The 27,541-nt window shown below is 45.2% G+C and overlaps 1 protein-coding gene across 2 annotated transcripts in view; it reads right to left on the reverse strand.

Annotated features, from left to right (window-relative positions):
* Nucleotides 1-3,580: 3,580 nt before the first annotated feature.
* Nucleotides 3,581-27,541, reverse strand: part of LOC126924370 (dendritic arbor reduction protein 1-like) — a 36,285-nt gene continuing 12,324 nt past the window's right edge. Inside the window, exons 2-3 of one of the 2 annotated variants that reach the window (XM_050738766.1) lie at nt 9,206-9,811; nt 3,581-7,727 (exon numbers count right to left, since the gene is read on the reverse strand). In XM_050738766.1, the coding sequence (XP_050594723.1) occupies nt 6,463-7,727; nt 9,206-9,811 (1,871 nt within the window). In that variant the 3' untranslated portion in view covers nt 3,581-6,462. Of the gene's footprint in view, nt 7,728-9,118; nt 9,812-27,541 lie in introns of both variants that reach the window. The other variant, XM_050738765.1, reaches the window with a different exon arrangement.

Here is a 27,541-nt window from a genome sequence, read left to right on the forward strand (position 1 = left end):
CACGTGCGTTGTTTTTCTTTTTGTCTCGTCCGATCGATGGTGCTATTCTTTCATTTGTTTGTATTGAAACTCTATCTAACGTCGTCACTAATTTTCTTCTTTCATCGTCTACCGATATTTTAACAAAATATACGCCGTTGGAAACAATCAGAAGAACGTTCCCTATGTAATTTCAATTTTTACAACCTCTCCTTGCGTCTGTATCTTTTTTATCTTAATTATTATATCAATCTATTGACCGGATCATCCCTTAGCCAAAAATTTTTATAATCGTGCAATTGAAAGATGATAATATTCTTTAAGCTAAATCAATTTCAGTTACGCAGATTTCTCCTTACAACCGTAGATATGATGTAATTTATAGAAGACACGTAAAAGATTAGAGAGTTGCTGTGATTTGTTGATCAGGAGCACATAAATATTTCTTCAAATAAATTATTTCATCTAGAAAACCGATAACCTGAGCGGCCAGTTAATTGGCCTTTTCATATGAATTTATCAAGCTTTTCCGAACGTGTCAACCTATCGACATTATAAATCTTCTTTCCATATATTTGGTCGTGATAGAATCATTGCCGGTATCGATCCCTCGATTATTTCAGGCGTTGTACATATTTTTGTTTCTCAGTCCTTTTATCGATCTTCGAGAGCCCATTGAGAAATTGTCTCCTGAAACTCGTCGACTGCAAACTCGTCACGAGATATCGACTCGTTTACAGAGCATCCGTGACCGATTTTGAAAAGTTTCACACCGATCTCCGCATATACTCGCAACCAGACACCTACGTGTAAGTACGCGTCTATGGAGTCGAGCCACGAGCGAAGCAGCAACAGGTTTAATCGCGTCGGGGTGTGGCTGACTGGCTGGCCGGCTCCGCTCATTCGGCTGCCCTCCGTTTGATGCTGGTTTATAAGATCGATGCGACACACACTGGGTATCGTTGCGCGGCGCGAATGAAAGCGGAATGCTCGTTTTGCCGCGTCGATGCGCCACTCGTCCGCCGAGAAGAACCTGGACGCTGGCCTGGAAATTAGAAAAAAAAGAAAAGAAAGAAAAAGATGGACGAAGATAAATACGCTGGATTTCTCGGTGATCGCGTTTTGCCTGTCTTTTTCTCTGGCTCGGCTAAGGAAAATCGACGTATCCTGTGTCTGCTCTCCTATCGCATATTTCATATCTCGTTCCTTTTATCTCGTTTTCAACCTAAACGAAATAAATCAGAAAATAATAAAGAAAAATGAAGAGAAAAGAAATCGAGAAGTACAGCGCAGAAAAATTATCCGAGTATATAAAATGCTTGAACGTTTTATCGAGATATGAATAGATGTAGGAAGACACGGTGAGTGGTAAGGGGATGAAGCTGGCGCGCATGATCGGAAGTCGCGTCGGTGCAGTGTCACGGCGGGGAATCAAATTTCAACAACACCTACGGTGAACCGCGGAGCTGCGAGTCCACGTTACCTGACTCATCCCATCGTTCGATCGTTCGGCCGGTCGCGCGACCCAACATGCATTTTTCTTCTTCGAGGACCCGGTCCGGAGCTTGCATATCCACGGAGGAACTATATTTTACGACAATTTTTTTGCTCGGCTGCACGCGCGCCAGCGTATACGCGATCCTTATGTGTCGTGCGAGGAGCGCATCGTCGTGCTTGTCAGTCGTTAGTGGGAGGGATGTCTAGTGCCGAGAAGGGAAGGAGAAGGAGAAATGGTTTAGGAGTTATGGAGCGAGACGGAGACGGGACGAGAACGAGATGTACGGATCCGATGGCTCGGTGTAGAAGCGAAATGGAAAGATCGAAAGAGAAAGCGGGAAACAGCTCGCGTCGAGACGAGGACGGCGCCATCGAGAAAGAGAGTAAAACAAAGGAGCGAAAAGGAGACAGGGATCGCGAAGAACGAGAAGGAGATAGGACGAGTATGTTGGTGGGAGAAGGATGGTTAAAGAGTCGTGAAAAAGAACGTTGGGTAGAGGAAGAGTGGATGGAAACAAGATGGAGAATGACGGTGGGAGAAGGATAGAAGGTATCACGAAGTGCAGAGGAGGCCTCATCTCGATCTTGGTCCTATTTATAGACGTGCTCTCACAGCCTCACTCCTGCCCACTTCTTGCACTGTCTCTCCTATATAGGTGTGCATACACCTATGTAGTGGCCATTGCACGTTCTCTACACGCGAGAGCCAGCGAGCCGGCCAAAACTTCGTTCGTCCGAGCGCGAAGAATCGATGACGTGGACCCTCTCCTGTTGAACGTCGAGACGCTGGCTGCCACCGCTGGTAGAGAAACCTATCCACTTCTGGAAGACATCATCGTTTTCCGTTAATTAGCCGATTACGGAAACGATATTACGGGACGGTTTCGTCGTGACCGGTAGCACAAACCGGCGTGTCGTCTTTCTCGGCTCCTCTGAATCATATGGATTACCTTTTTTGGAAGAGACAACGTCGCCCCGGGCAACAAACGAGACGAATTTTTTATTCCGACGTGTTTTAGCATACCATACCTTGAAACCGTTTTTTCTCTCTTCCTGGAAATTTTTATCTTACAACTTCACGCGACGTTGTATTACGCGCAGTGTTGTATTACATATTCTACCATATGTACCAGATTTCGATCACGCGTTTTCACCTGGTCGTTCCTCTCGAGTTTGGAAAACCAAGCAACAATAATTCTCTCTTTAAGAAACTCATAAAAGGAACTCGATCCTGAACGAAATTTCAACAGTGAACCGGACGGGGAGTTGAACTGGCTTCGATCAATGGCCGATCGATAAAGAATCTATCGACGATGGAGGTAGAGAAAAATTGGCACGCGCGACCACTACTAATTGCCAGTTGTTCGTGATTCGTATCGCGCTGTAGCGAAAAATCGAGATAAGCGTTAGTCGGAAAGTGCAATCGGTTTAGGCGCCAACCGCGTGTTTATGGTGAAAGGTTGCATGGAAAACACGACACAACGGAGCGGCGTTTCATCGAGATCGACTAGTCTCGTTGCAACGGGGACCGGTCCTTATTAATCTCTAGGTGGCTGCCTTTTGAACGCACACCTCGGAGGAACAATAGTTCGGTCGCGTAGGATGCGGTTCGCTGTATCGACATCCTTGATCGTCGATGCCCTATTCGGTAATTGTCGATGATCGATAAAGATGTCTGCGGTCGATGAATGTGCCTGACGCTAACGCGCAAAAGGGAAAAATAAATTGGCGATGTAACGACACTCGAGAAATCGTTCAACGTGACAAACGACACTATTGCATACCATTATGTTCATGAACATATTATAAATATGCGTTCCGAACGATTTATAGCGTTATAGCTTTCACAGATCGCGAACCCCGATAAACTCGAAATATAAACTCTAATATATCGAAAGCCTCGAAAGAGTCGAACGTATATCGAGAGCATCGAAAACGGAACGTGCTTTCAGCTTTAAACTCTGTTCCTCGCTATCCGCGTTTAAAGGTGATAAAACGAAGAGGCGAAACTTTTCAACGGGTCTTGCGGTCGACGATTACGAGCGTCGACGTATCGTTTCAAGGAGCTTGTGCCGTACCACAGGGAAATAAGAACAACCAGACGTTGCTGTTCAATGTTAACTTTGTATTTTTGTTAATAATCGTCGTGGGGAACCGGCCAGATTAAACGGCAACGATGATTACAACACAAATATACAGGTAGTCGAGAGATTCTTTTCTGTGCATTGCACACTCGGAGCACCATATTGTGGAATAGTTACACATAATTTATCCAATTATAGTGTAATTATCGTTCGTAAAAAAATTGTCCTCTCTATTCCTCTTTTCTCATTATCTTCGTTTCTTCCATTAACAACATTAAATGTTTCTCTTTCTCGTTCTCTTTCACACACGTACACATTTATACACGCATACACACATACAGGCAACAGACACAGGCATAATCTCTCTCTCTCTCTCTCTCTCTCTCTCTCTCTTTCTGCTTTTTTATTTCACGAGAACGCGCGTGCGCGTTATACGCTCCTCTGCCTACATATTTTCCGATCTATCTAGAACAATAGCGGATAATATCGCATACGCGTCGGTGCAACCATCGTTGAAGTAGGTAGAGAGCGCGTAAGAACGCTTGGGATCCATAAAAGCTGTACGCGTTGCCGCGCGTTTCGTTATTAATTATAACTGTTATTTAATATAATTATAATATAATAATCATAATAAAAATAATCCTTTAATTTTAACAATATATATATATATATATCTCCTATGTTCATATATATATTATATATATCATATATATATAATATAGATACATGTAACTAGGGAGTGAGACTTTGCTTTTTTGTTAATAAATAGAGCAACATATACATAATATTAATCGCCGCTAAAACTCATATTTTATACACGTAAACGATCACGATGGAGTGGCGGGGGAGGGGGAGGGGGGGCGGGAAGAGGACGAGAGGAAAGGAGGGGAAAGTAGGGCGGCAAGATTAAAAGGAGGAAAGTGAAAGATTTTACGGGTTTCTCTCTCTGTTTGTCGGCACGATTCGATTAGATGTAACCTATGTGTACATATGTATAACACGTTATATACATATTTACAAAGGAAAACTCCCGTTCAACAACGATGATCGCGATTAATTACAGTTTACTCGTTTGGGGTTTGTTGGCGGTTAAAAGAGGGTTAATTCACAAGGGGAAGGGTGACGCGTCTGGTATTTAACTTCCAAGAAGCTTAAGGGAGTCTACGAAGTGACTTCTAACGCTGAAAGGAATTTTCAAGGGGAAAACGGGTAGCAAGGAGTGGCAAGAGAGTTCCCTAGGACACGGAAAAAGTCCGAGATTTAGCGTGTCCGGGGCACGAAGGGTGTCGTAGGAACGAGTGAACGAGTTTCAGAGGTAGAGGACGATAACAAATATGTAAGAAGCGATTATTACGATTGTATGATTGAAAGACACGAGGTTCGAGGACGCAAAGTAGTATGTGTGTATGTAATACCGATCGTCCGTCGGTGTCGGTCGCATCTTGCAAACGTGTCAGGGTCTATGCCCTCTCATAGAATCGCGATACCGATCGTAATAGATATCGAACTACATTTTCATTCTCTTTTTTCTTTTTCATTCGTCGAGTGTCGTAATTTATAAAAATACTTAGAAAATATCCTGAAAACATTTGTGGAATCGGGCACGATTCGAAAATTGCACGATTATTGGCCGAAGGAACGAACACTCGGGTAAAAGGATCGAAAAACATCGACCGGTTCCGATCATGAGAGAGCTGGGAAAAGTTGATACGCGATCCCCTGATCGTTTCAAGAAGCGCGCTCGCGCATGGCAATTTTTTTTTTCACGCGCTCGTTTGCATGCGATCGAGAGTGCGCCGTCTCTTTCTCTCTTCTCTTCTCCTTCGGTAAATTCCTCCCTGATTCCCGGAAGCTGCGGGCGGTATCGATTCTACGCGATTCGTCGGAGAACCTGGCTGCAGTATATTTCGTGACATCGGAATATTTCGCGTACGTATCTACGCGCGGTTAACGTCGATTTTCGCATCTGCATCTCGTTCTCGATCGCAAACAAGGGTATAAAACGCAACCGTCGTAAATAACGATCTTCGACGCGTCGCTCGCTTCGAATATCCTCCCTGACTTTCTTCTTCTCTTTTTCTTTCTCTCCCGTTCTTCCCGTTTACCGCTAAAAGCACGAGCATTCCGATACTGACAATTGTCGAGGAAACAGTACCTCTTGGTAAAGCTAGATTTTTCACTCGTATTCGTTCTTACTCCTTCTAAATGCAACTTGACGTAGTAAACTTTCAATTTTCTTCTCTTCCTTATGCAACCGTATTAACCGTAGGCAAAAGGGGACGGGAGTGAAAGAAATAAACTGAGATGAGAGCTCGAAGGAAAACCGCCGGAGTCTAATATATATATATATATTTAACGCAATGTTCGTATTTCCTCGTCGAGATCAGGAGAAAAGCTTCGAATCGATCCGTTCTGTAAGACGCGACGAGCCCATCGTCGGGACCGATCACACCGGACATTTATTTTACATACCGCTTTGAAATTCTAGTCCCGATTAAAAATTATCCACGATTATTTACAAAGATTTTATGAAAATCCTCCGCGATTGTTCCTTACGTACTATTATCCGAGAGGCTCGGTATCACGCTTCGTTATACCGCCAAAAATGCTTGTCGATTCGGTCGCGAGGCCAATCCTTTAAAGTCGAGCCCCACTCGTCGATCGCTGACGGTGCCGACGACGGATCGATGACGGATCAGTCGGTGACGGCAGTCTGTTCCGCCTAAAGGTCTCCGTCGTTTCCTCGTCGCCTGGCAAGGTGAAAAAGCTGCGTCGTGCACGAGCATGATTGACAAGATTAAAGGAATGAGCGTGGAGATCGACGGTGTCGACGATCGATCGACATCGATCGTCGTATGAAAAATGTGGATTGATTCTGCGACACAGTTCGTTCAAACTCTTCTTACTGATTGCACGGTGGAGAAGCGTGGCTCTGAGGGTGATTTCTAGCGGTGGCGTGGGTGGCTTCGCGCTTCAGCCTCTGTTTCAAGTGAACTTTCGCGTGCCGTTTCTTCTCGTCGCTCCTCGCGAATTTTCGGCCGCATTGATCACAGCAGAACGGCTTCTCGCCGGTGTGGGTTCTCACGTGAGTGGTTAAGTGATCGCTCCTCGAGAAGGAGCGCATACAGATGCGACACTGGAACGGTTTCTGGCCGGTGTGAATGCGGATGTGCCGGGTGAGCTCGTCGCTGCGAGAGAACCTGCGATCGCAGCCGTCCACGGGGCAAGCGTACGGTCGCTCGTGCACCGGCGTTTTACTCGGTCGATTCGGATACTTTCGCGGCTTCACCGGGACCAGCCTGAGCGGCAGAGCACTCTGTTGGTAAACTTGCGAGAGAATCTCGTGCCCCTTCGACGTGCTGGGGTTGTATTCCGCTAGCTGGACTCCCGTTGTACCAGCCGACGGTGGTGCTTGTTGCTGCTGCTGTTGAGTGGGTTGAGGTTGCTGCTGTTGTTGTTGCTGTTGGACGGCTGGTGGGTAGCCGCCCGTGGGTTCTTGCTTCAGCGTCGTCTCTTGATGGTGGTGATGGGGATGATGATGGGACAGGAGATTCGGATCGTAAGGGTCATCGTGCGTCGTTAACCACGCCGCGGGAGTAGTGGTTGGTGTATCGTGGTAGCCTGGTGGTGGGGGTGGCTTCGATTCGACCGGTAAAAGTTCGACGGTCTCTCCACCGTACGGGGCTGGGTGAAGGGTAGAGTGTAGGAAGGGTGAATTTGTCAAAGTCAAGGTCGGGGAGGTTAACGGACCCCAGAGCTCCTGACCGGTTGGTTGTTGCTGCTGCTGCTGTTGCTGTTGGGGTGGCTGCTGCTGATTCTGAAGAGTGTTCAGCGGCGAGGATTGCGTACAGGTGGTGGTGAAGACGCCACGGTACGTCAACGTTGGTACGTTGCAGATGTTAACGCTCGACGCTGGTGCTGAAGACACCGAAGATGTGGAATGAGGGGAAGAGTAGAGTATCACTCCGCCTTGTAACACGTTGCAACGGTCCGCGTCCTCTTGAGCCTGATGATGACGCGGTGGACTAGTGGAGGGTGGAGCTCCAGGCGTGCCCTGTTCCTGAGACTCTTGGTGATGGTGGTGCCGATGATCCCTGCCGGTCGAGGTAGCCGTCTCATCGTCCTCCGTGGCCTCTTCGAGAGATAGATCTTCGCCCGCCAGGCTGCCTACAAATCATCCATCAAATTTTCAATCAGTCTCGAAAATCTACAAAAAGAGGGCGGAACAGGTCGCGGTTGCGCGTGATCACAAGCTCAGGAACAACTCCGGGCACGAGTTAGCGCGTGCATCTCGCGGCCTAAGCGAATCAACAGGAAGGACCGCGCGATACGGGGATGACTTTATCTGCGAAGCGAGATTATACCGGGTGTCTCTATCTGTCGTCTGCATCCTGCCGTATCGTTACTTCCTTTCTACGCACATGCACAATCGTTTACGACCTACCGAAAATCAAGTCGGCAGACTCCCAGTAGTGAGAAAAATGCGCGGTCATCCGGTTGTGTTCTACGAATTGATGCGAGTTTGAATTAGGTATCTCCGAATCGTGTCATGCGCCGAACGTGGCGAACCATCTGTTCCGACAAATGTATCAACGATTTCTACGTAGCCATGTATAACCGCGCGAAAGTTGTTGCCCGGATAGATTATCGGCTAGCAAATGATCGTGACAGCGGAAGGAAACGAGAGAAGAGAGGAGACTACGATGTACAGAACGATAAAGGGGAACGAATGATCTGCTTCGTTTCGTTAGCGAGAAAGTCACGGAAAAGACGACTATCGGCGTAACGGAGGGTGGTTGTATCGGTCCGGATGAACGAGGTGGGGGTTCTTGGAAGCATGAATGAACTGGCAAGGGGTGGTGGGAGACAGAGGTGAAGGCGGAGGCGGAGGCGGCGGTGATGCAGGGACGGGCGGAGAAGGGTTTCTGAATGTCGGGGTCGCTGAGTATTGATCCGCGACAGGCGGGCAGGTTCGATATTAGCCGTTTTCGCGAGAGCCAACCGATATACGTCACGCTGGCACATCATGCACTTGGCCGCGACGACCGAGGACTCGCAACGCGATCACTTTCGAAAATTGACGCGGAAAAGCCGGATTTTCGAAGGGGTGCTTGACGCAGCTACGAGGGTAACAGCAGCAGCAGGAGTTGGCAGATATGCAGAAAGCGAAAGTTGGGACGTTCGTGAAACACAGCAAGTGCAAGGTCGCTAAAGTTCGAATCGCACAGCCGATTACTACTGGTTTGGTGCGCGTTGTTCGACGAGCGTTTATTTTCACGTGTCTCGCGTCCGACGAGTTTCGAATTCCGCTATTCGATTATCGTGGAACACGTTTTAACGATCTGACCTCGTCGAGGCGTGCATACGCAAAGGATCTCTGTCGTACGAGAAAGATTCGATTAATAGGAAACTCGACGATGATAAAGTTATTTTACCACGCCACGACTACGAAGGATGAAAAGAAGAAGTTATCGTTGCCTGATCGAATTTTTGTTTTTGTTTCTTTTTTGTTTCTTTTTTTTTTTGTTTTTTGTTAAAGGACTGTTGATTGTAGGTACCTGAAATAGGAGGTGGCTCGACGAGCGCGGAAGGGCCGAAGAAGGACGGTAAATCGCTGCTGGTGGTAACCGGCGTGTTTAGGTCACCTGGTTTATCCTTCTCGTTAGGCTCCTGAAGATCGTCTCTGCATTCCCTGGAACAGTCCTTGTCCTCGGTGTTGACAGTCTGCAGATGCCTTTTCCCGTCGGTGGAATCGTTGGACGGCGAGGAGGCATCGACGTGTCGATGATGTTGATGGTCGTCGAGTCGTTGATGAGGATGATGATGGTGATGATGATGTTGTCGGCCATGGGGATCCGAGGAATCGGTATTGTTTTGATGCTGGGCTTGCAAGGGCGCGCAAGTTGCCAGCGACAAGGTTGGAATCGTTTTGTTGCAACTCGTGGACGAGGTGCAAGTGGTAGCGGCTGGCGTTGACGTGCCGCCAACACCACAAACGATCGAATTCGAGGATGTCGCCGCGTTGTACGGTAGACACGCGTCGAAACTAAGCTGCACTGTCTGAAGATTGAAGGTAGCATGAGGATGATGATGATGATGTCCGAGGGGTGGCGGTGAGAGCAAAAACGGGCTGGTGGCCGCGTGGGGCTGCGAGCCCACCACTTCCATGCCGTCCATCGTCATCCTCTGGAGTTGGTCGCCTCCCTGGCTGGCGGTGGCAACCTCCTCGGTACCGCACTGCGTGTCCTCGCCTGCGGTTGTATCGTTCAACGCTATTATTATGGTTAAAATGTTGTCCTTCCTCGGTCGTCCCGACACAGTTAAGCCTCTTTCTCTCTCCCACCGGATATACAAGCTCTACGCGAGTTAGCCCTTATCCGTCTTTTCAGTCTTAGTCTAGTAGAATCAGTTTCCCTTCGTCCTCTGTGCAACAACACCGACGCGACGTCGAAAGGGTTGAGAAGAGGGTCGCGTGGTACGAACTCTCGGTTCGTACACGAGCACACGATAGATCTAAACGTCAAGTCCGTTGAGATCGGTCGTATCTGTCCCTCTTTCCCTCCGTATAGCTCCAGTCACTGGGTTAGTAGTCAAGCGGACGTAGCACGCGCTCCCCCTTTTTTATCCGTCGCGCGGCACGCGCCGAGTCTCTCTTTCTCAGCGAGGTATACACACACGAGGGAGCGGACGCCGGGCGGCAAAAACCGTGTCTCGCGATCGCTCGCCTCTTTGTCCTTCCTTTTCTTTCCCTCTCTCTTCTCCCTTCGAGATCCCACTCTCTTTCGCGAGAGCGCGCGCGCCTGCGATCTGTCGCCGCGGCGGCGGCGGGATAGCTATACACCACCGCGAGCGCACAACCACCACCAACCACAAACCACTACCACCACCACCCAATTATACGCACGGAGACTCTCGAAAAATCCAATCTCACCGGATCGCGACCGATCCTCGTCTCGGTCTTCGTCCCGATCCGGAACGGCTGCCGCGCCGCGCCACGCCGGCCGGTCTGACCACCAGGGACTGCCGCCGGTTCGTTTCCCTCGAGCGCGCCCGCGCGCTACCAACGAACGAAGATGCGCGACTATGCGGATCCGCGGCTCGAGCCGGCGTCAAGGGATGAAACGCGGAACCGCGATTACTCTTCCTCCAAGACGTTAGTGGTTGTCACTTTTCGTCTGCCTTTTCTTCTAGAATATTTCGTTCGAAACGCCGGTCGTCCAAGTCCAAGCTCACGAATTCGCAATTATATCAAAATGATGATTCTTTCACTCGCGAAATGAATACTGTACGCGACGATGATTTGGCTCGCGCGCGCGCGAGTGTCTTGTAGGTGCAGGCGCGCGCGCGACCGCGCGCCTATTTGTCGTTCCGTGTCCTCCGTCCCTTTCTTTCTTCGCCGCTTCCTCTCTCTCCTTTTCCTCTCTCTCTCGTTCTTTCCGTTCGCCTCTTTCTATCTCCTTCGTCGGGTTTATCGTGTGCCTCGGTAGATATGTACCTCTCCGCGGTTAGGTGTGCGTGTCGGAGGCAGCAGATCGCGCGCTCGGATCGTCGGAGGACGCGCGATGCGTGGGGGTCGCGCACGAACTGAGCCGAGCGACGGCGCGCCCCGTAGTTTTATGAATGGACCGCGGAGACTGTCCCATATTTGGAAGCGGCGAGTCGACTGCCAGCCAATCCCCGCTCTGCGGTCCCCTATCAATGCGCGCCTGTCTGCGTGCCGCGTATATAGCCAACCGCGTATGTGTTACGTACACACGCGCCGCTACTCCCACCACGCAACCAGCACGTCGTCACTGCTCGCCACTGCTCGCAGGCATCTCTGCCCCCACCGTGCAGCTCTTCGCGCGCTCCCACCTTCCCCTAACTCCCCTCCACGTGATCGCTGCCCCCAGCTTGCCCCCTCCTTGGCGTTTCTCGGTTCTCCAGTGACGTAGACTGGCGTGACGTAGGACGCGGCGCGCGCGCTCGTCTCCCTTGCGATCGACAGCGTTCGAGACCTCGTTCGAGACCGCGTTCGAGGATTTCCAGGAAAGAAGTCACGCGGAGGAAAAGGAAAAAAACAAAATATAGAACAAAGATACAGCGAATTTTGGGAATATGTAAAAATATTTAAATGAGCTGGGATAAGGGAGGGAAGTTTCTCCCGTCGTTGTATACCGTCAAGTATTCGATCTGTGGTAGATAATATCACGAATGCGGCGCTACGTCCACCACCCCTCGTTCTTCCGCCTGCGTAAGCTCATAGCTGTTGACGCCGATGGCGCCGGCGTACCGACGGTTCACTCAGTGATAGACGTTGGTTTATCGTCAGTTCGAGAGTTTGCGGCCACCACCGGTGTCCCTTCTCGTGAACACGTATCGATCGAAGCGCGTCCACTTAGAGACGAAACTTCCCGTTAGTTTCTCTCGCTTATTCTCGAACGTGAGAATTATTTAGTCGCTGTAGCATTATATACTTTTTCGATATTAGGTTATGATAGATTTCGGGCCACGGATTACTATCAATTACGGTGAAATTGTCTTTGCTGTAGCTGTCTGACATATCACTGCACGAAACTACTTATTTTTATTCTATCAGTAATAATCAAACATAATGATGTTTGCCAGAACATGTAAAGTACTCTAGTACTTCGCGAAAACGTTACTTTACTTTGTTTTCCTTATCTGTCTGGAATGTGATTCTTGTAGCAGTGAACGACTTATGTATATTCGATTGATCAATCACGATCAAACATTATAATTTCAAGAATGTGTAAGATTGCGTTTACTTTAATACTTGCCTAAAACATTACTTTATTCCGTTTTCCTTATCTTTCTTTGCAATGTGATTCCTGTAGCATCGAACGAAACTATTTATACATATTCAATTCATCAATGATAATCAAACACCGTGATATTTTGAATACCACGAACGATACTATGGACTCAGAGATACCAGTTTATAAATGATCTTTCCGGTGATGCGATTTTTTGATTAATATCGAGGCAGAGAGCGAACGAAGGAAGCGAAAACAGACGCGCAACAGGTGAGAGAGATTATTCTCTCTGCACGGGCGCGCGCACGTGTCGAATCTGTTTGAAAGCGGTGTTCGATTGCTCCGGCGACTAAACCGGGTGAACGGTGGCCCGCAAAGTTCCGGACTGGGTTTGCTACGGCAAAGGAGCAATTTCCTGTGCCACCGCGCCAGTTGCCACCACCTGTAAGAGCGCGCGTGCCGTTCAGCTATACGCGCTTCTATACATGCGTGCGTGTGTCCGGTTACGAGAGGCGCACGCGCGTCTGCGCACGCGCAAACGATCTTTTTCTCGCGGGCGTCGTGTAACCACCTGATGCCCTATTTGGGGCCACGCACTGCCACGCGACCATTCTCTGTCTCGTTTTCTTTTCCACATGCACGCCTCCGTTTGTCCCTCTCTCTTTTCCTCTTCTCCTCTCCTCTCCTCTTTGCAAAGCTTTTCTCTAGCTGCGATTCAAAGTATTTTGTTTGGCTTGTTCTCGATTGAAGGGTTTGCGACAATAAAGAGACAATATTCAAATTGTAGCTATTTATGGGAAGAGAGAGGTATAGGTTTCATAATCAAAAGCTTTATTGCTACGACTTTTACTTGACAAATACCAAAGTGATGAAGTCCACCTTTTATGAAGTTCTCAATTTTATTAAATTAGCGTTGGATATCTCAAGCAACGAGGCATCTATTTTCACAAATTTCTTTATCACAATACATGATTGCAAATTCTAAGATAAATTCTCAGACATAATATTCGTTACTGTTATATTTTTCCATGGTTTAATTTATGGAGTTAATCAACTAGTCTTTGAGCGACCCGGTTTATGGCACCTTTCAAGAAAGTGATCCAATCTTGATTGCTTCTGTTGATTTATACAAATTATCGGAAAGTGGAGCTGCCTCGACCACTTCAATCTTTTTTTCGCCATTCGAACGACGCAGAGTTGAGGTTTGGAACTGAACGATCGAAGAGTCGAATAAATTACGATGACTAAAAAAGGCTGCATTTGCCATTGTCGATCCCCAGGTGCCAGGTAGTAAAAGACACAAAGCAGTAGGAAACAGGAGATCGGTATAAAACGAGCGTGTCTGTGTTTCTCGATTTGCTTATTATTCCGTTGCTTAAACTTCGTTCTCTTCTACTGCTTCGATTTCTCTTCCACACAATGTGTTCGTCTCCGTCCATTCATTGCATCGTTGTTTTTCCATGTTGTATTAATTGCTGGCTCGTTTGACCACGCAAACTCGCGACACGCGCGCGTGAAAATTGAGACTCGTAAACGGAAGCGATTTCATACAACGGAAGAACATTTATCGGGCAACGTGCGTTCACTCGTGATGGAAGCTGTCAGTGACTTCTCAGATAAAGGCACTTTAACCCGGTAAATTTTCAACAGAGGGAGAAGGAAACAGAAAACTGATAAATGCATATTGTTTTCGTTGTTGTTCGGAAAATTGGCAGATCGTTAAAGCTTTATTTGTTTAGCTCCGATTTGATCACATTGAAATAATTTTGTGCGCATTATCGCGACACTTTTCCTGAAAACGCAGGCGTTTCGAATCAATGGTTGAATAGTTGCGCGGCGACAGGTTGCGCGATATTATAATGAGTCAGTGCCATATATAAGTTCATAAGAAGCCTTTCGAGCGCGTTTAGGCGTTACGTTAGCGGATACGCGGCCGATTCGCGATCGTGCACCAATGTGTTTCCCAGTGAATTTTCGACCGCGTCGAAAGCCAAGTCGCTTATCTAACTCGGCAGAAACTCGAGCCAAGAAAGCTGTTCCGTACGACGCAACGCCTCTTGAGCTTCGAACGAGCACATGTTAGCTGGTGGAAACCAGAATACAGAAATTTCAAAGATTATGGCATTTTGAAAATTCAAAGTAGTGTCCGAGTCAGAACATTTCGGTCGAACTATGCGATTTGCCTTGCAATTCAACGAAATTCGCTTACAAACGATTTTTAAACGATCTACATTTGAAAAGGGAATATTTGAGTTGTTATCAGGCACGCGACAAACAGCGAAATATTGCATATCGTATACATACACTGGTATCTCGACGACATTGTTTTCTTTCGAGGATGTAACACTTCTATTCATCGGAAAGAAAGAAGTTGGTTCAATCTTCATACTCTCAGTTGTGTAATCAATATAATTCAATAACACGTGTATAGCTATTACTTTATTTTTGGAAGTTATTTCACAACATAATATCTTCTCGTTGACTCGAATAGCCCAGCCGTAAGTATACTTCGATCATTTCCTCGGTTTGATGTTTCTTCCCGCGGAACTTAAAAAACACGATAGATATTACCTCGTCTCTTATCAAGTTCGAGATTCGATTATAATTCTACTGCTTTCCTTCTCGATCATATTCGACACAATTACATCAAGAAACGTTAAGATACACCTTCAATTTGAGCAAAATATGAAACAAGTTCGCTCTTGCGTTAAACATTTTCCTCAAACGTAACAAATCTTTTCTGGTTACTAAAGTAAAAATGTGAAAATCGTAGTAGGATGAGCACGCTGAATCTTGGCCGAGCCAAGCAACCTTACTTTATCCCGCACAAATTCAAACCGATCGGAAATGTTCGAGATCTCATCACAACACTCGACGAAAACCATAATCTTCCGGCTCCACCATTAGGCGACACACACACACACACACACACCCCATCCAATTGCAACTTCGTAGAAGCGAGTTGCGTCGCGTGGGTGTCGCGCGTGCATCGATCTCGACGCTTTGCGCACGCGGCCAAACCGGACACGCGGAACGTAATCGTCGCGCAATCTGCGGACGAGCAAGAAAGCGGCAGCAGGAGCGCAGCAGCACGCGGTCGCGTGTGCGTGTAGCGTGCCGGCCGCCACGGTATTCTGGCACGAAAACAAAACGTTCTAAAATTACCGACGGCTCTCGGGAAGGCGGTGGGCGCGCACTATTCGCGGCGCGACTCGCAGCGATTTTGCGCGGGCGAACGCCTCTATTTCGGGCCGCCACGCAACCACCTGAGCCGCCCAGCATCCCCAAATACCCGGGATGACTAGCACCGCGCTCTTCGAGAAGAACTCTCGTACACGGCCACGATGAGTCAGTCAACCAATGTAGACAATTTTTGGCATCCCTTCTAGATTCTTTGCTTTCAAAGTGCTCCGATAGGTACACTTTGTTGGTCCCGATTGTTTCGCCTACATGACGAAGGAGCGTTCAATTGGCCGGTATCAACGAGACAGCGCAGTGTTGACGATGAACATGTGGGCCGTGGGTGATTCTTGCCTGGCGGAAAACTGAATATCAACACTTGTTGATATTTGGTTTTCGAAGGGAGCGGATGACATGGGACATTCTGCGATGATTTCGATGTAAGAGAGTCGATCTACTCGACTATTTTCCAAATTTCGTCTATTTCTTTAATATCCTCTGGGAGCTTCACGGAAGTTGGCAATTTGTGTCTCGGTACCAGTGTGGTACACGGTTATATGGAATACCAGTAATAAATAACCGTAGAAACAAAATTACACCATTTTCGCACGATACCGTCACAAGTAGGTGGTTTATAGCCAGAGGGCGAAACCGTGATGGTGAATGTGACTTGGAAAATGTCGAAAACAATCTTTTTTTAAAGATGGACGTTAGTCGCGCATCGAGATAACGAAATTGAGAAATTTGGGAAGAATGCAATCGATCGGTTTCTTGTCTTTCGAGAGATATCTTCGTAAATATCTTCGATAAATCTGTACATCTGTCTATAGATACCGTATAATGATACTATAAATAAAGAACATTAGCGAGAAAGAAGGAAGATTTCGTAACGATATTAACATAGTGATCAGCTTCAATTAAAGCGTGTTATACTATTTGTATAAGGAATTCTCGAAGAAAATAGTGGAAGAATCGTAGCAATGCGTGATTATGAAAGTCTTCTAACCTTTATCATATATAATATTCATGAACAAGAATTGTGGGTTCGTCTGAAGATTACAAGCAGTCTTGAGCAACCGCATAACGATGGTACACTAAACCAAGCTCCTTAACAACTTGTTAGCCATTATAACAGCGCGAAGCTAGGTATTTCGAGCATCGAATCAACCGAGATTTCGTAACGGCCAGTATACACGAATCGCTGCTTCATGAATCGCTGTGGTGTGTTTTTGGCAGTGGCCGGCATAAATTTCACCACCGAAAACAGCGACATAGACAGACGCAGATAGCGATATTCGCATCGTGAATATTTTATCGGGGCCAGGTGGCCTGGATCTCAATTAACTCGCCAATTGGAATAATTCTTCGGAAACGATAAAGCACATCAACGATCGAACCGATTTCCCTCGTAGTTGGCGCTCGTTAAAGCGGAACGTTTCGTTCCTCTGTGAACGCGACCGTGGAAAAATCGTCGCGTCAAGGGCAACGCCTCGAGGAAATCGATTATCCCCGATCGATGAGAGTCGTTCTTCATTTAGAACGGTCCCGATTGGGGGTCACGATCGTTCAACGAAGGATCTTCGCTAAATTAGAGAGAGAGGGAGAGAGAGAGAATGAGATGCAGAGAAAGAGAGAGAGAGTTTAATCCTGGCGTTAACGAGGCCTCGAGGAACCTTTCCTCTCGCGGCTGATTCGAGACGCTCGTATTGATTACTCAATGCCCGTCCAGCGGGAGTAATCGCCAGAACGGGGAACAAGAAGTCGTAGTTTGTGTCTGTAACCCACATCCGAACGCAATTAGGGACGAGCGTGTTTTCGTTTGTAGCCCATCGTGCGTGATGCACGTACGCGATACACCGTTTCTCCTCGCGTGTACGTGTACACCCCCGCGCATAAGTATTAGGTCAGTTACGGAAAGCGGGGTTATCCTGAGAAACGATTAGGAAACTATCGAAGAATTATTATCCGGCCGGCTTGAAATTGATGTAAAGATGAATTAATTTCGCGAAGCATATACATACGATAGTGCGAAATATAGAGGCAAAATTTTGTCGCGCTATTTATGACTTTGATTAGTGAACGGAAGACGTCTTCTATGGTGGCGTCTAATGGTCTTTTGGCCGTTGCCTCGACCAATTCTGTTATTCATTCTTCTGTCGTATTTGCTTTTAGTTCATTTGGAATTTCGATTGATCTTAGACGAACTCTTTGAGTTTCGCGTCTATTTCATATTTAGTCGAGTCTTCGCGATTCATCGCGAATCATTAACGAGCAACTTTTTGTTGTTGTTCCATGTTTTCTTTTCTTTTTTGAGAAAGTCGCCAGTGCGCACAAAATGTTTCCATAAGTTACTGGTTGGTGTGAACGTTTTGGAAGATGCAGCAACAAGAAGCGACGAAAAATGCCTCGTTGTTGTCTCGGTGGAGACTCGATCTTCCGTTGCTGCAGCTCTCACGAGTTCTTGCATCGTTATCTTGATTAATCAATTAATCAATGAATTAATCGTTTCCATGATAATTTAAAGCAATTGTCACATTTTAGCAGGAGATATCTTGATACTTATGCGCGGGAGTGTACGTGCGCTCGCGGTTTCAGGGGCGCATTAATCGCTAGCAGAGTAAAACGATGCACGATCCGTTGAGAGCGCAACGTCCGATCGGATCGTTACGTGTCACGAATCAATTTTTCACCGGTGCGGAGTGAATGGTGTTTGTCGTGTTTATGAAGGCTTCATTAAGAATTATCGCTGCATGTTTTTATGCAGTAATCTTGCATGTAAAAACGTACACACATACGGCATCGTAAATTGAAGTGGACGGGACGATTCGAAATTTGGACGTGTCATCGCGGGAAATACTTTCGCATGGATCAGGCCGACTGATCGATAGCGGCGTTAATGGTCACCGCGTGCAACGTCCTTTTAAGTCCGTTCCTGGCTTCGAGTGTTGGCATTACTCGATCTGGAAATGAGTCACGACGACGAGTCCGCGCGAACCTCTTTCGCACGTTTTTGCGCGGCACGATGCCGCGGTGATCGCCGATTAACGACCGTTTCCGGTGAAGCCGCGCGTTTGCTCAGGATTCCGCGTAGCTGGTCGCGCGCCCGCTTCCGGAGCGTTGCGCACTCGCGTCCTTACTGCGACGTTATTGCATCGATCGTCTTGATTGCTCTTTTCCTTCCACGATTTTTCCACTTTATTTATAGCGTCGACAACTGCAGACCAGCTCGTGCATTCGTTTCTTTCCTTTCTTTTTTATTTTTATTTTTTTTCTTCGTCGGATCAATAGGGCCAAGATCATTGAAACTCCTTCGTTGCATCGCTCTAACAATACCGATGACTTCATCCTCGGCAAGACGGACGACTTAATCGTTGCTGAAAGAGAGAACGAACTTCTTCGTAAGAAAAAGAAATATCGATCGATTTCCAAAACCTCGCGCGATTCCTTTTTCGACAGTTCGATGATGTAACGTAACGTAGTGGTTACAAGGTCGTCGTCAGCGTGAAAGAAGAAGAAGAAGAAGAAGAGGAACGAAGTACTTTAGACGATCAAACAAAACGCAGGCTATTCAAGGGCCCTCGTAAAATCGTTGCCCGCGGCCGGCTGCCTCCGTTATCCATCAGCGTCGCTCTGCGCTTGCTTCGGCGAGGATCAAGATTTTCGTCTTAATCGTCGGCCCATTAAGGAAATTACGTGGGCTGCACGCGACCAAACGAGGATAGAGAGAGACGAAGAGAGAGAGAGAGAGAGAAGGAGAGAGAGAGAGAAGGCTACCTGAACGCGTCAGCTTCATCGAGTAATCGACAGCTTCTTTTTTTTCCGGTAGCGAGCGCATGGGAGGAGACGCGTTCGGTTCGCGGCCGCGTCTATTTGCAGGAAATAGGTCAACGTCGTTCGCGAGTCAGAGCGGAGAAGCTTAAAGTCTCTCGTTCGTGCGTTGTTCGCGTGGAAAATGAGCGGAAGAACAGTGCCCGCGGATACGAGGCGCGGTTGTGCGGCCGTGAATCGAGCAGAAAAGAGAATTGCACGAGAAAATCTGTGCAATTAACATAATTGTCCAATAGGAAACAAGTCGTTAATAACAACGAATACTTCAACGGATACGTTTAATACGTATTTACGGGCGATATTAGCGTTACGGGCTCGGATACGGGGCGCGTTCTTAAAACGGTGACAGTTGATGTTTCCAAGGAGTCTGTAAATTTACTGTCGCGGAGGCGTAGAGGTGAATTTACTATCGAGCGGAGAACCGCGCGCGTTTCCAGAGCCGTAATTTACATCATACTTCCTCGTTTCTCGACCTTTTAATGCGTAATCTCGTTACAATGAGCCGGAGACGAGAGGGAAACAACCACCACGGTGAATCGACGCGCTCGTTATCGCGCTCTCCTGCTTTTTACTTTTCATTTTTCAGCTTTCGCCGGCGCTGCCCAACGCCAACACTATGGCTCGCTTGTCTTTCCTAACCGTAACCACGCTGCGATTTGTTTAAGAGCGTCAGCTATGCTTTGTTTTTTGAATCTGTTTTAGAAGCAGCCGTGCTTTTTTCCTTTATTCTTAATTGGTCTTTTTTAGCATCAGCAAGGTATGATACGCGATATATTTGGTAACTATAAAAATACCCAAAAATTTTCGGCTCTTGTACAAGCGCGAGATACGAGATGGTTCAAAAGTATCCTGTGTTTTTCTTCGATAACATGCGATTTAATAACGTGAGATTACTTTATCGTCGTTACAGCTATTTATAGAATATTATTACGCGACAATGCATCTAATATCTAAGACGCGATAACAAAATTGGCATGGAGGTTTATTTATGAAATATAACGCTTTAAGAAAATAACATCGAAGCAGAGAGAAATCGTGAAATAACGAAAGAAATCACACGTACCAATAACGATTCGTTTATTCGCTCAGACTCGAGATACTTCTTAACGTTGGGAAAATACGATTGGATGGAAAATGGCTGAGAAAACGAAGCAGGGTTAAAGGTTCGGGAAAGTTAAATATTTTCCTGATAGAGTGTGTACTTTTCGTATTACGTACGTGTAAAACTTACTACACGTCCTATCGACGATGTTATAATGCGACAACCTATGCGATCTCTTCCTTTTTCCCGTTCGTCTCCACTATTAATAAATAAACGCGACAAAGCGGCAGAACAAATCGGGCTGTGCGCGAAATAAGATGAAGCAAAGAGCGATCACGTATTAATAAACCTCTGATAACGTCAACGTCAGGTTAAAAAAAGGGAATAAAGACTGGAATCACTAAAAATACAATGGCTCTAGGATACATTGGATGAAAATACTTTATGTAAAATACAGTTTAAAAATAAGCCGTTCAAAATAGCTGTGTTGCGTGAAACGATGAAACTGGAGGGAGAATAGGGCCGACGCGAGAAGATTCAAACACGAAAGAGTGCAACGTGAAATACCTAGGTTTCCCGAATTCGATCCGATATTTATTCGATCGAAGTTAAGTTTCGTCGCTTTAAAACAATACCTTCCAAGAATAAATATCCTATATTTGTTCCAGTTTACTTTTATCCGCGACAGAGATATATTTGTCGCGACCAATGAGTCTATCGTTCACCTAATCGTCGTTACTTTCGACGGTTAGTTCGTTTACAGACCTCGCAGTCATCCCAAGCTATTCACCCCTGCTATTCACATCAAGTCGTCCCAAGCTATTCACATTAAGTCATCCGAAAAGTTTCTGTAGTTGTAGCACAGTCGCTTTTGAAGAATATAGTTTCTTTAAAATTGTACATTTTTATTTGAAACGTCCAGTTTATGCTCAACAATATCTCTGGCGATATGTATACGTTCATGTACGTAATAATGTTAATCTGGAAGGAAAAGAAACTGCAAGAACATGCGTGTATACCGTTTCGTTTGCCAAATTGTTCTTGCGTGAGGAAATTATCGAGCGTGCGTGGAAAAATGAAAATCGGGTGGAAATAAATGAAAGGAATACGAAGGGTGAGATAGAACGTCGATATCCCATTGATTCGGTCTTTGTAAGTTTTCCTATCCCCTTCGAAGTTTTATATTTAATTCTCAAAGCATGAAATCAGCTGGAAACTATCTACTTTAAATAAAACATAATCAGACGTAGAATACAACCAGCTGTATTTGTACACAGTATCTGCAACACTTATGCGTTGTTGAAGTAAAATGCGGCAAAAACCGCAGAATAACTTAAATGAACAGACCGCGGATGTTTATGTTTTCTATTATCTTCTGAATTGAAATAAAGAAATGAATCGCAAATTGCGACTTGTTTCATCTGTTAAATATAACGAGTATTCTGTTTCGCATATTTTATTACTATTCCTATTGTTTTATATATTTGAACATCTTCAAACGTCCAATAAAATCGTAAAAATCCGCAGTCTACGAATAAATATCGGTCACCGTCGTTTCGATCGATGAGAAACGAAAGTTACCTGAGAATTAAGCGTCTCGGAGCGACGGTGGGCACGATAAAGTTTCTCGGGGCTCGTGGCGCAAATTGCTACGATTCACCCCATTTGTTCGATCGTGAAGAAGTTCCATGGAGGCACTGGTTTCACCGAAACACGGCACGAGGATCTTTGGATCCGCGTTTAAATAGCCGGGGTCGGGCTTGCGTTTTCGAAGACACAGCATCAATCGACGAGGCACGTACCGTCGGTGGAATTCGACTGACGATTCAACGGCACACACAATCGTCCCGAGAGACTATTTCTGACTCGAGTCCTATCGATCTTTCTCGCTCTGACTCGCTTGCACGCCTGTTTCCCTCGCAACGCTACGTGAGCGGGTTTGTCTCTCCCTAATAAACGGCAATGAAATAAAACAGGGAAACGCGTCGTTTACCTCGACATTGCGGCCTCTTTTTGCCACGAATAGATTTCCACCGTGAACTCGAGACTCGGTGGCTGCCACGAAGAAGCTTCGTTTCTTCTTTAACCCTTTGATGCGATCGCATTCAACTCAGATATGAAAGATCGAAACACTAGCCCAAAGAGGATGTTTTTACTCAAATTCGTATAATTAAAGAAATGCGAGGTAAGTAGGAATTTTCTTCGCTTGGTTAACGTTATAACGAATGCTCTATCCCGGATAGTTTCTGTATTATTGCGTTTTGTGTATTTTGGCATCTGTACATTTTCTATAAGTGTGTATAAATCAGACTACTTGGAATCGTGACGCAAGACAGTCCACTGTTCCTTTTCACAAAATAGTAATCTGTGTTTATCGTCATAGAAAATTAATTATAGTTTTTCAAGCTATGGAAACGAGTATGATTATGAAACTAAAGCAATAGAAATAGAAGTAAAGTACCAAATTTCCCAAATCTTAAGTTAACAAACCTTTCGCGGTTACGATATTGAGACAAGAAATTCACGTAAATCGACTGTAAAGATCGCGAATGAAATGTAACGTTGTTACTTGGCGAATCAAATATTCTAGGAAAATAGCGCTTAATTGCGCTATCTCCTCAAGCCCTGCTAAGAATTCTATTGTATTCCTAAAGCGTGCTCATTTACTATGACGCACAATCACTCGGTATGACACTCACTTTGCTCCGATGGTTGAAGTTAAAGAGGGTTAATACACCACGAGATCGGGAAATCGTGAATTTTTCGACAGAAGGAAGCTTGGTTTTCGCGTCAAAGGGTGTAGAAACAGTGGCAAGGACCCGCACGTTCCAAGTTACCGGAAGAATTCGACTAACGATCCACACCGGTACGTGTTGTACTTCGGATTATTTCTGATCCTTGACCTAACGAGTTCCTTTGTTCCTTTTTTCAATCTGCCGGCAAACGAGCGAACGGGAAACGCCGACTGCCGATGCCTTTCGAAAGTGCTAATAAAATCCAGCTTTGCGTCACACCGAGTATGTATACGGACGATTATCTTGGAAAGCTCGTTGTTTCCGCGAAAGAGCGCGGTTCGTTAGCACGTCGTGACATTCAACCGCGGACGTCAATCTTGCAACTATTTTCAACCGATTCCTATTGAATACTGAACACGCGCCACGGTTCAATTCCCGATACTTTCCGCGACCCTCTGTCCCCTTGATACTTTACCATTGTAAAGCGCGAAATAAACTGTTAAACACGTCTCATCGAGTTAGAAAGTAGAAAGAATCGAGATCAAAAGATCTTCGATTGTTTTACGATAAAACAGTCACGTACACCAAATATGCAGAATTCTTATCTTCGTTTAATTTTATTCCCGATAGCACAACGACCGACTAGTTTTCAGCTTTTAATTTCCACACAGAAAATATAATTATGATTTTAGCGAACGAAAGAACTTGCTTCGTCCAAAGAGCAAAAGGTGGTGCAAATTTGTACGCGATAGTGTATAATATGCACATACGTGTATTTTACATTTATATATTTAATTAACGCATTTGACGTTAACATAGCGTCACTAGTATCGTCATAGTATCAATCTCTAAAGGCTATCATCGATGCTATCATGGATCAAAGATATCACCGAACTTTTTCATCTTAGATAACGTTAAAGTCAAACAAGCTCGATTCTTTCGTTACATTATTCGATATTAAACAAAAAAGAAAATAGACGCGACTGTTCGCAATGGTTGCAAATAACGTCGCGATGGAGAAGCAAAATTCGCATGGATTGAAATTTCACCCTCTTTTCAGTGTTCTATCGTTTCGCGCAATCATGCGGGAAATATTCTAATTTTCGTAAAATTACGTAAAAGCCGTCGATATCGCTTTGACGCTCGAAGGTTTGAGAAACACCGATCCGAATCGATGGGGTGTATCCGGACAGCGTCGCGGAACAGGGTATCTATTTCTGTCCCGCTATCGATTCATCCCTTTCTCCCTTTACCCCGGCGTGGGCACGTCTCGCCCGTGCACTTGGACGTCAACGACGATGTGTGTAACGCGCTGCTCTCTTATCGGTCGATGCTGACGTAGAAGCAGCTCGCGCCTCTATAAACCATTCATAGACGATAACGTTGGACTTTACATTGTGCAGGCTTATTTTTGCTCTGCGCGTTACGCGCTGCATTACCCTGTTCACCCTCCTCCCTACCTACCCTGTTCGCGATAGAATGCTCGATTCGATATCTCGTGCACAGATATTAAGAGAACACGTTAAGAAGCGATTCTACGTTTTAGAAAAATCAGCGCACACGTGCTCTGTTCTAAATGTAATGAGAATGCTTTATTCTTATACCTCGAATGAGAATGAGAATGATCTATGCATCTTTTTATAATTCTAGTCATATACGGCGACTATAAAAAGGCATTGGGAAATAACCATACGTACTAACGCTTTTTCTAGCCACTGTATATAAGTACAATAATAAAAAGGTGCACAGATCATAATGGTTTAGCAATTCGAGGTATAAGATGGATATAGTACAGGAGCTTTTTTTGTACCAGGTTTCATATTTCATTTTCATAGCATGAAATTTTTGTAGTCATAAGATCGTAGTAATGAAATTTAATATACTTGTACCTATTCAGTTATATTAATTAATGTAGTAAATGGTACTAATTACCAATTAGACGATTATGTTATGATAAGAGACGTAGGCGTGACACCAAAGGTATCTACATTAATAATAATAATTATTATCTAAGTTAGAGAACTTTACGCGGTGAAATATGTGTTAGATAAAGATCGCTACATTCTACGCGATCCAGGAAATAATCAATTAACGCAAATGCTTTTCGAAAAATAAATACGATATCGTACAAAATTCCTTTTGCGTACGACATTCCGAATTTAAGTAATATCGTTAAGTAATATCAGTAGAATGATAAATATACATCTTCCAGCAAAACTAGCCAACAAAATTCTACTTTAAATATTCATTACGAAACTATCAAAAAGTGTGTTTCTACTGTCAATAACCATCGATAATCCATAAACAAAAACTCGATAAACAGGTACAGATCGTAATATACAAATTCGACGATGTTATCCTCACCAATACCTGTAACGTCAGAGAATCCGTAGAAAACGAAACACGTTGAGAGGATCCGAGTATGTGGAAGAGAGCGGGGGGACGCGAGGAAGATCGGAATTATTTCTTTCTCTAGCGAGGAATGCATTCGCGCGAGAGATTCAAGGAGAAGGGACCAGGAATCATTCGCAGCGATCGTCCTCCGTTTTGCATAACAATGTGTTTCGTATAAAATCACACGGAACGACGATTGATCCCGGTTAGCGTCGATCCCGGAGCCGCGCGATGTTCAACGCCTGTTGCCGATCGACGATTTCCGGAGATTGGTTTTATTCCGTGCGAAACGTTTTCACGGATTCGCGAACGTATCCGATACGCCGTCCCCGAGCAACTCGTCCGTGTCATTGACCGACGACAAACCGGTGAACGAGCGAAAAGATTTTCGCGTGGCGAGCGAAGAAATATGCACGGGCGACGCGATGAAGTAAGCGCAAACACGCGGCTCGCGCAGTGTACACAGGCTGATTTATGTAATCCAACGGCTCCCTGTCGATCATTCAGCCTTACTACCGTTATTATCGAAAGTTAAGTGCGCTTAACGGCGAAAGGGAGGACAAGAGAGAAAAAAAGGGAAGGTATATAAATAAGAAGAATATTGTCCTGTCTGAAGAGAATAGGCTAAGGTAGGGTTATTTCACTGGAACTAAGTAATTTGCCTTGTAATTCGGCAAAATCGGTTATGACCAATTCCTAGAGGAGCATTGTCGTGCTTGAATAGAATAAGCTAAGGTAAAGTAGGATTATTCGAGTTAAGTTAAGTAATTTGCCTTGTAATTCGGTAAAATCGGTTATGAACGATTTTTTACCGATCTAGAAGAATATTATCCGAAGGAAATAAGCTAAGGTACGGCAGGATTATTCGAATCGGGTTAAGTAATTTGCCTTGTAATTCGCTAAAATCAAATAAGATTTTTTAGCAATCTGGAAGAATATTGTCCTGTCTGCATCATAGAACAGATAAGTTTGGTTTATTTAAAAACGAAGGATATTTGAGCGAAGCTAAGTAATTTACCTTGTAATTCATTAAAATCGACTACGAACAATTTTCTAAGCCGATCCACGTCTGGAAACTGGCTATTCGAAAATAACAAATCAACGACCAACAGTGAAATACATACTCGTGTAGCGGCACATCAGTCATAGGACAGTTCGAGTCGTGTTGTTATTTTGCATCCGAATTATTAACATCGTTATGATATACGAACACGATAATTAAGACAGTCGGTCTTTGGGAGAGTCGGTTATCAGTCAGTCAGTATCGAGCCTTCTTATAATCAGTAATCAGTTAATTAGTGAGTATCGAGCAATCTTAGAGCGATTATCATCGAGCGAACGTACTCATTACCGTGTATACGCATAACGAGCAACACTTAGCGAACGACGACCAACTCTATACTACAAACAGTTTTTAATATATTTGACTACACCAAGTATCAACTCGTCTCATCAATAGATACACCTACACGTTCAATCGTTCTCCATACTCGTATATTACGTACATGAATTGACAGTTACAGTTTTCTATGAACACTTACTCGTTAGAATTATTCTTATTATTCTCGTTATTGTTTATTGCTCGCTATTATCGTATCTTTATGAAACTTTCCCGAAAGACATAGGCAAGAAATGAAACGCTTCAGAAGCCTGAAAAAATCATTCGGAGAAAAACTAAAAGTCTGATTCTACTTGATACTCTCTTAATACTCGCTATAAATTGTCCAAACGACCCAATACAAGATCATTAGATATTATCTCTCACCAGTTTCACTTCTAAAAGACCGGAACGCGTATCCGAGTGATCAAATTGATTTCTAGAAGAAGCGAAGATGATCGATGGAATACAGTTCATCATCCTCGTCGGATCTAAAATATTGTCTTTCGTCGATCGATACAATCCTGTTCTTTTCTCGATGCTCGTCAATATTTCGTTGTCAGAAACGAAATTGACGAATGTGAACGCCGTGGCGAACGTGACGAATATGAACGTTGCATAAGATATGGTCGCGTCAACTTCAACGTCAAACGTCGCAACGCGCGTCG

Source organism: Bombus affinis, chromosome 14, assembly GCF_024516045.1.
Source record: "Bombus affinis isolate iyBomAffi1 chromosome 14, iyBomAffi1.2, whole genome shotgun sequence".
Classification (NCBI taxonomy): Eukaryota; Metazoa; Arthropoda; class Insecta; order Hymenoptera; family Apidae; genus Bombus; species Bombus affinis.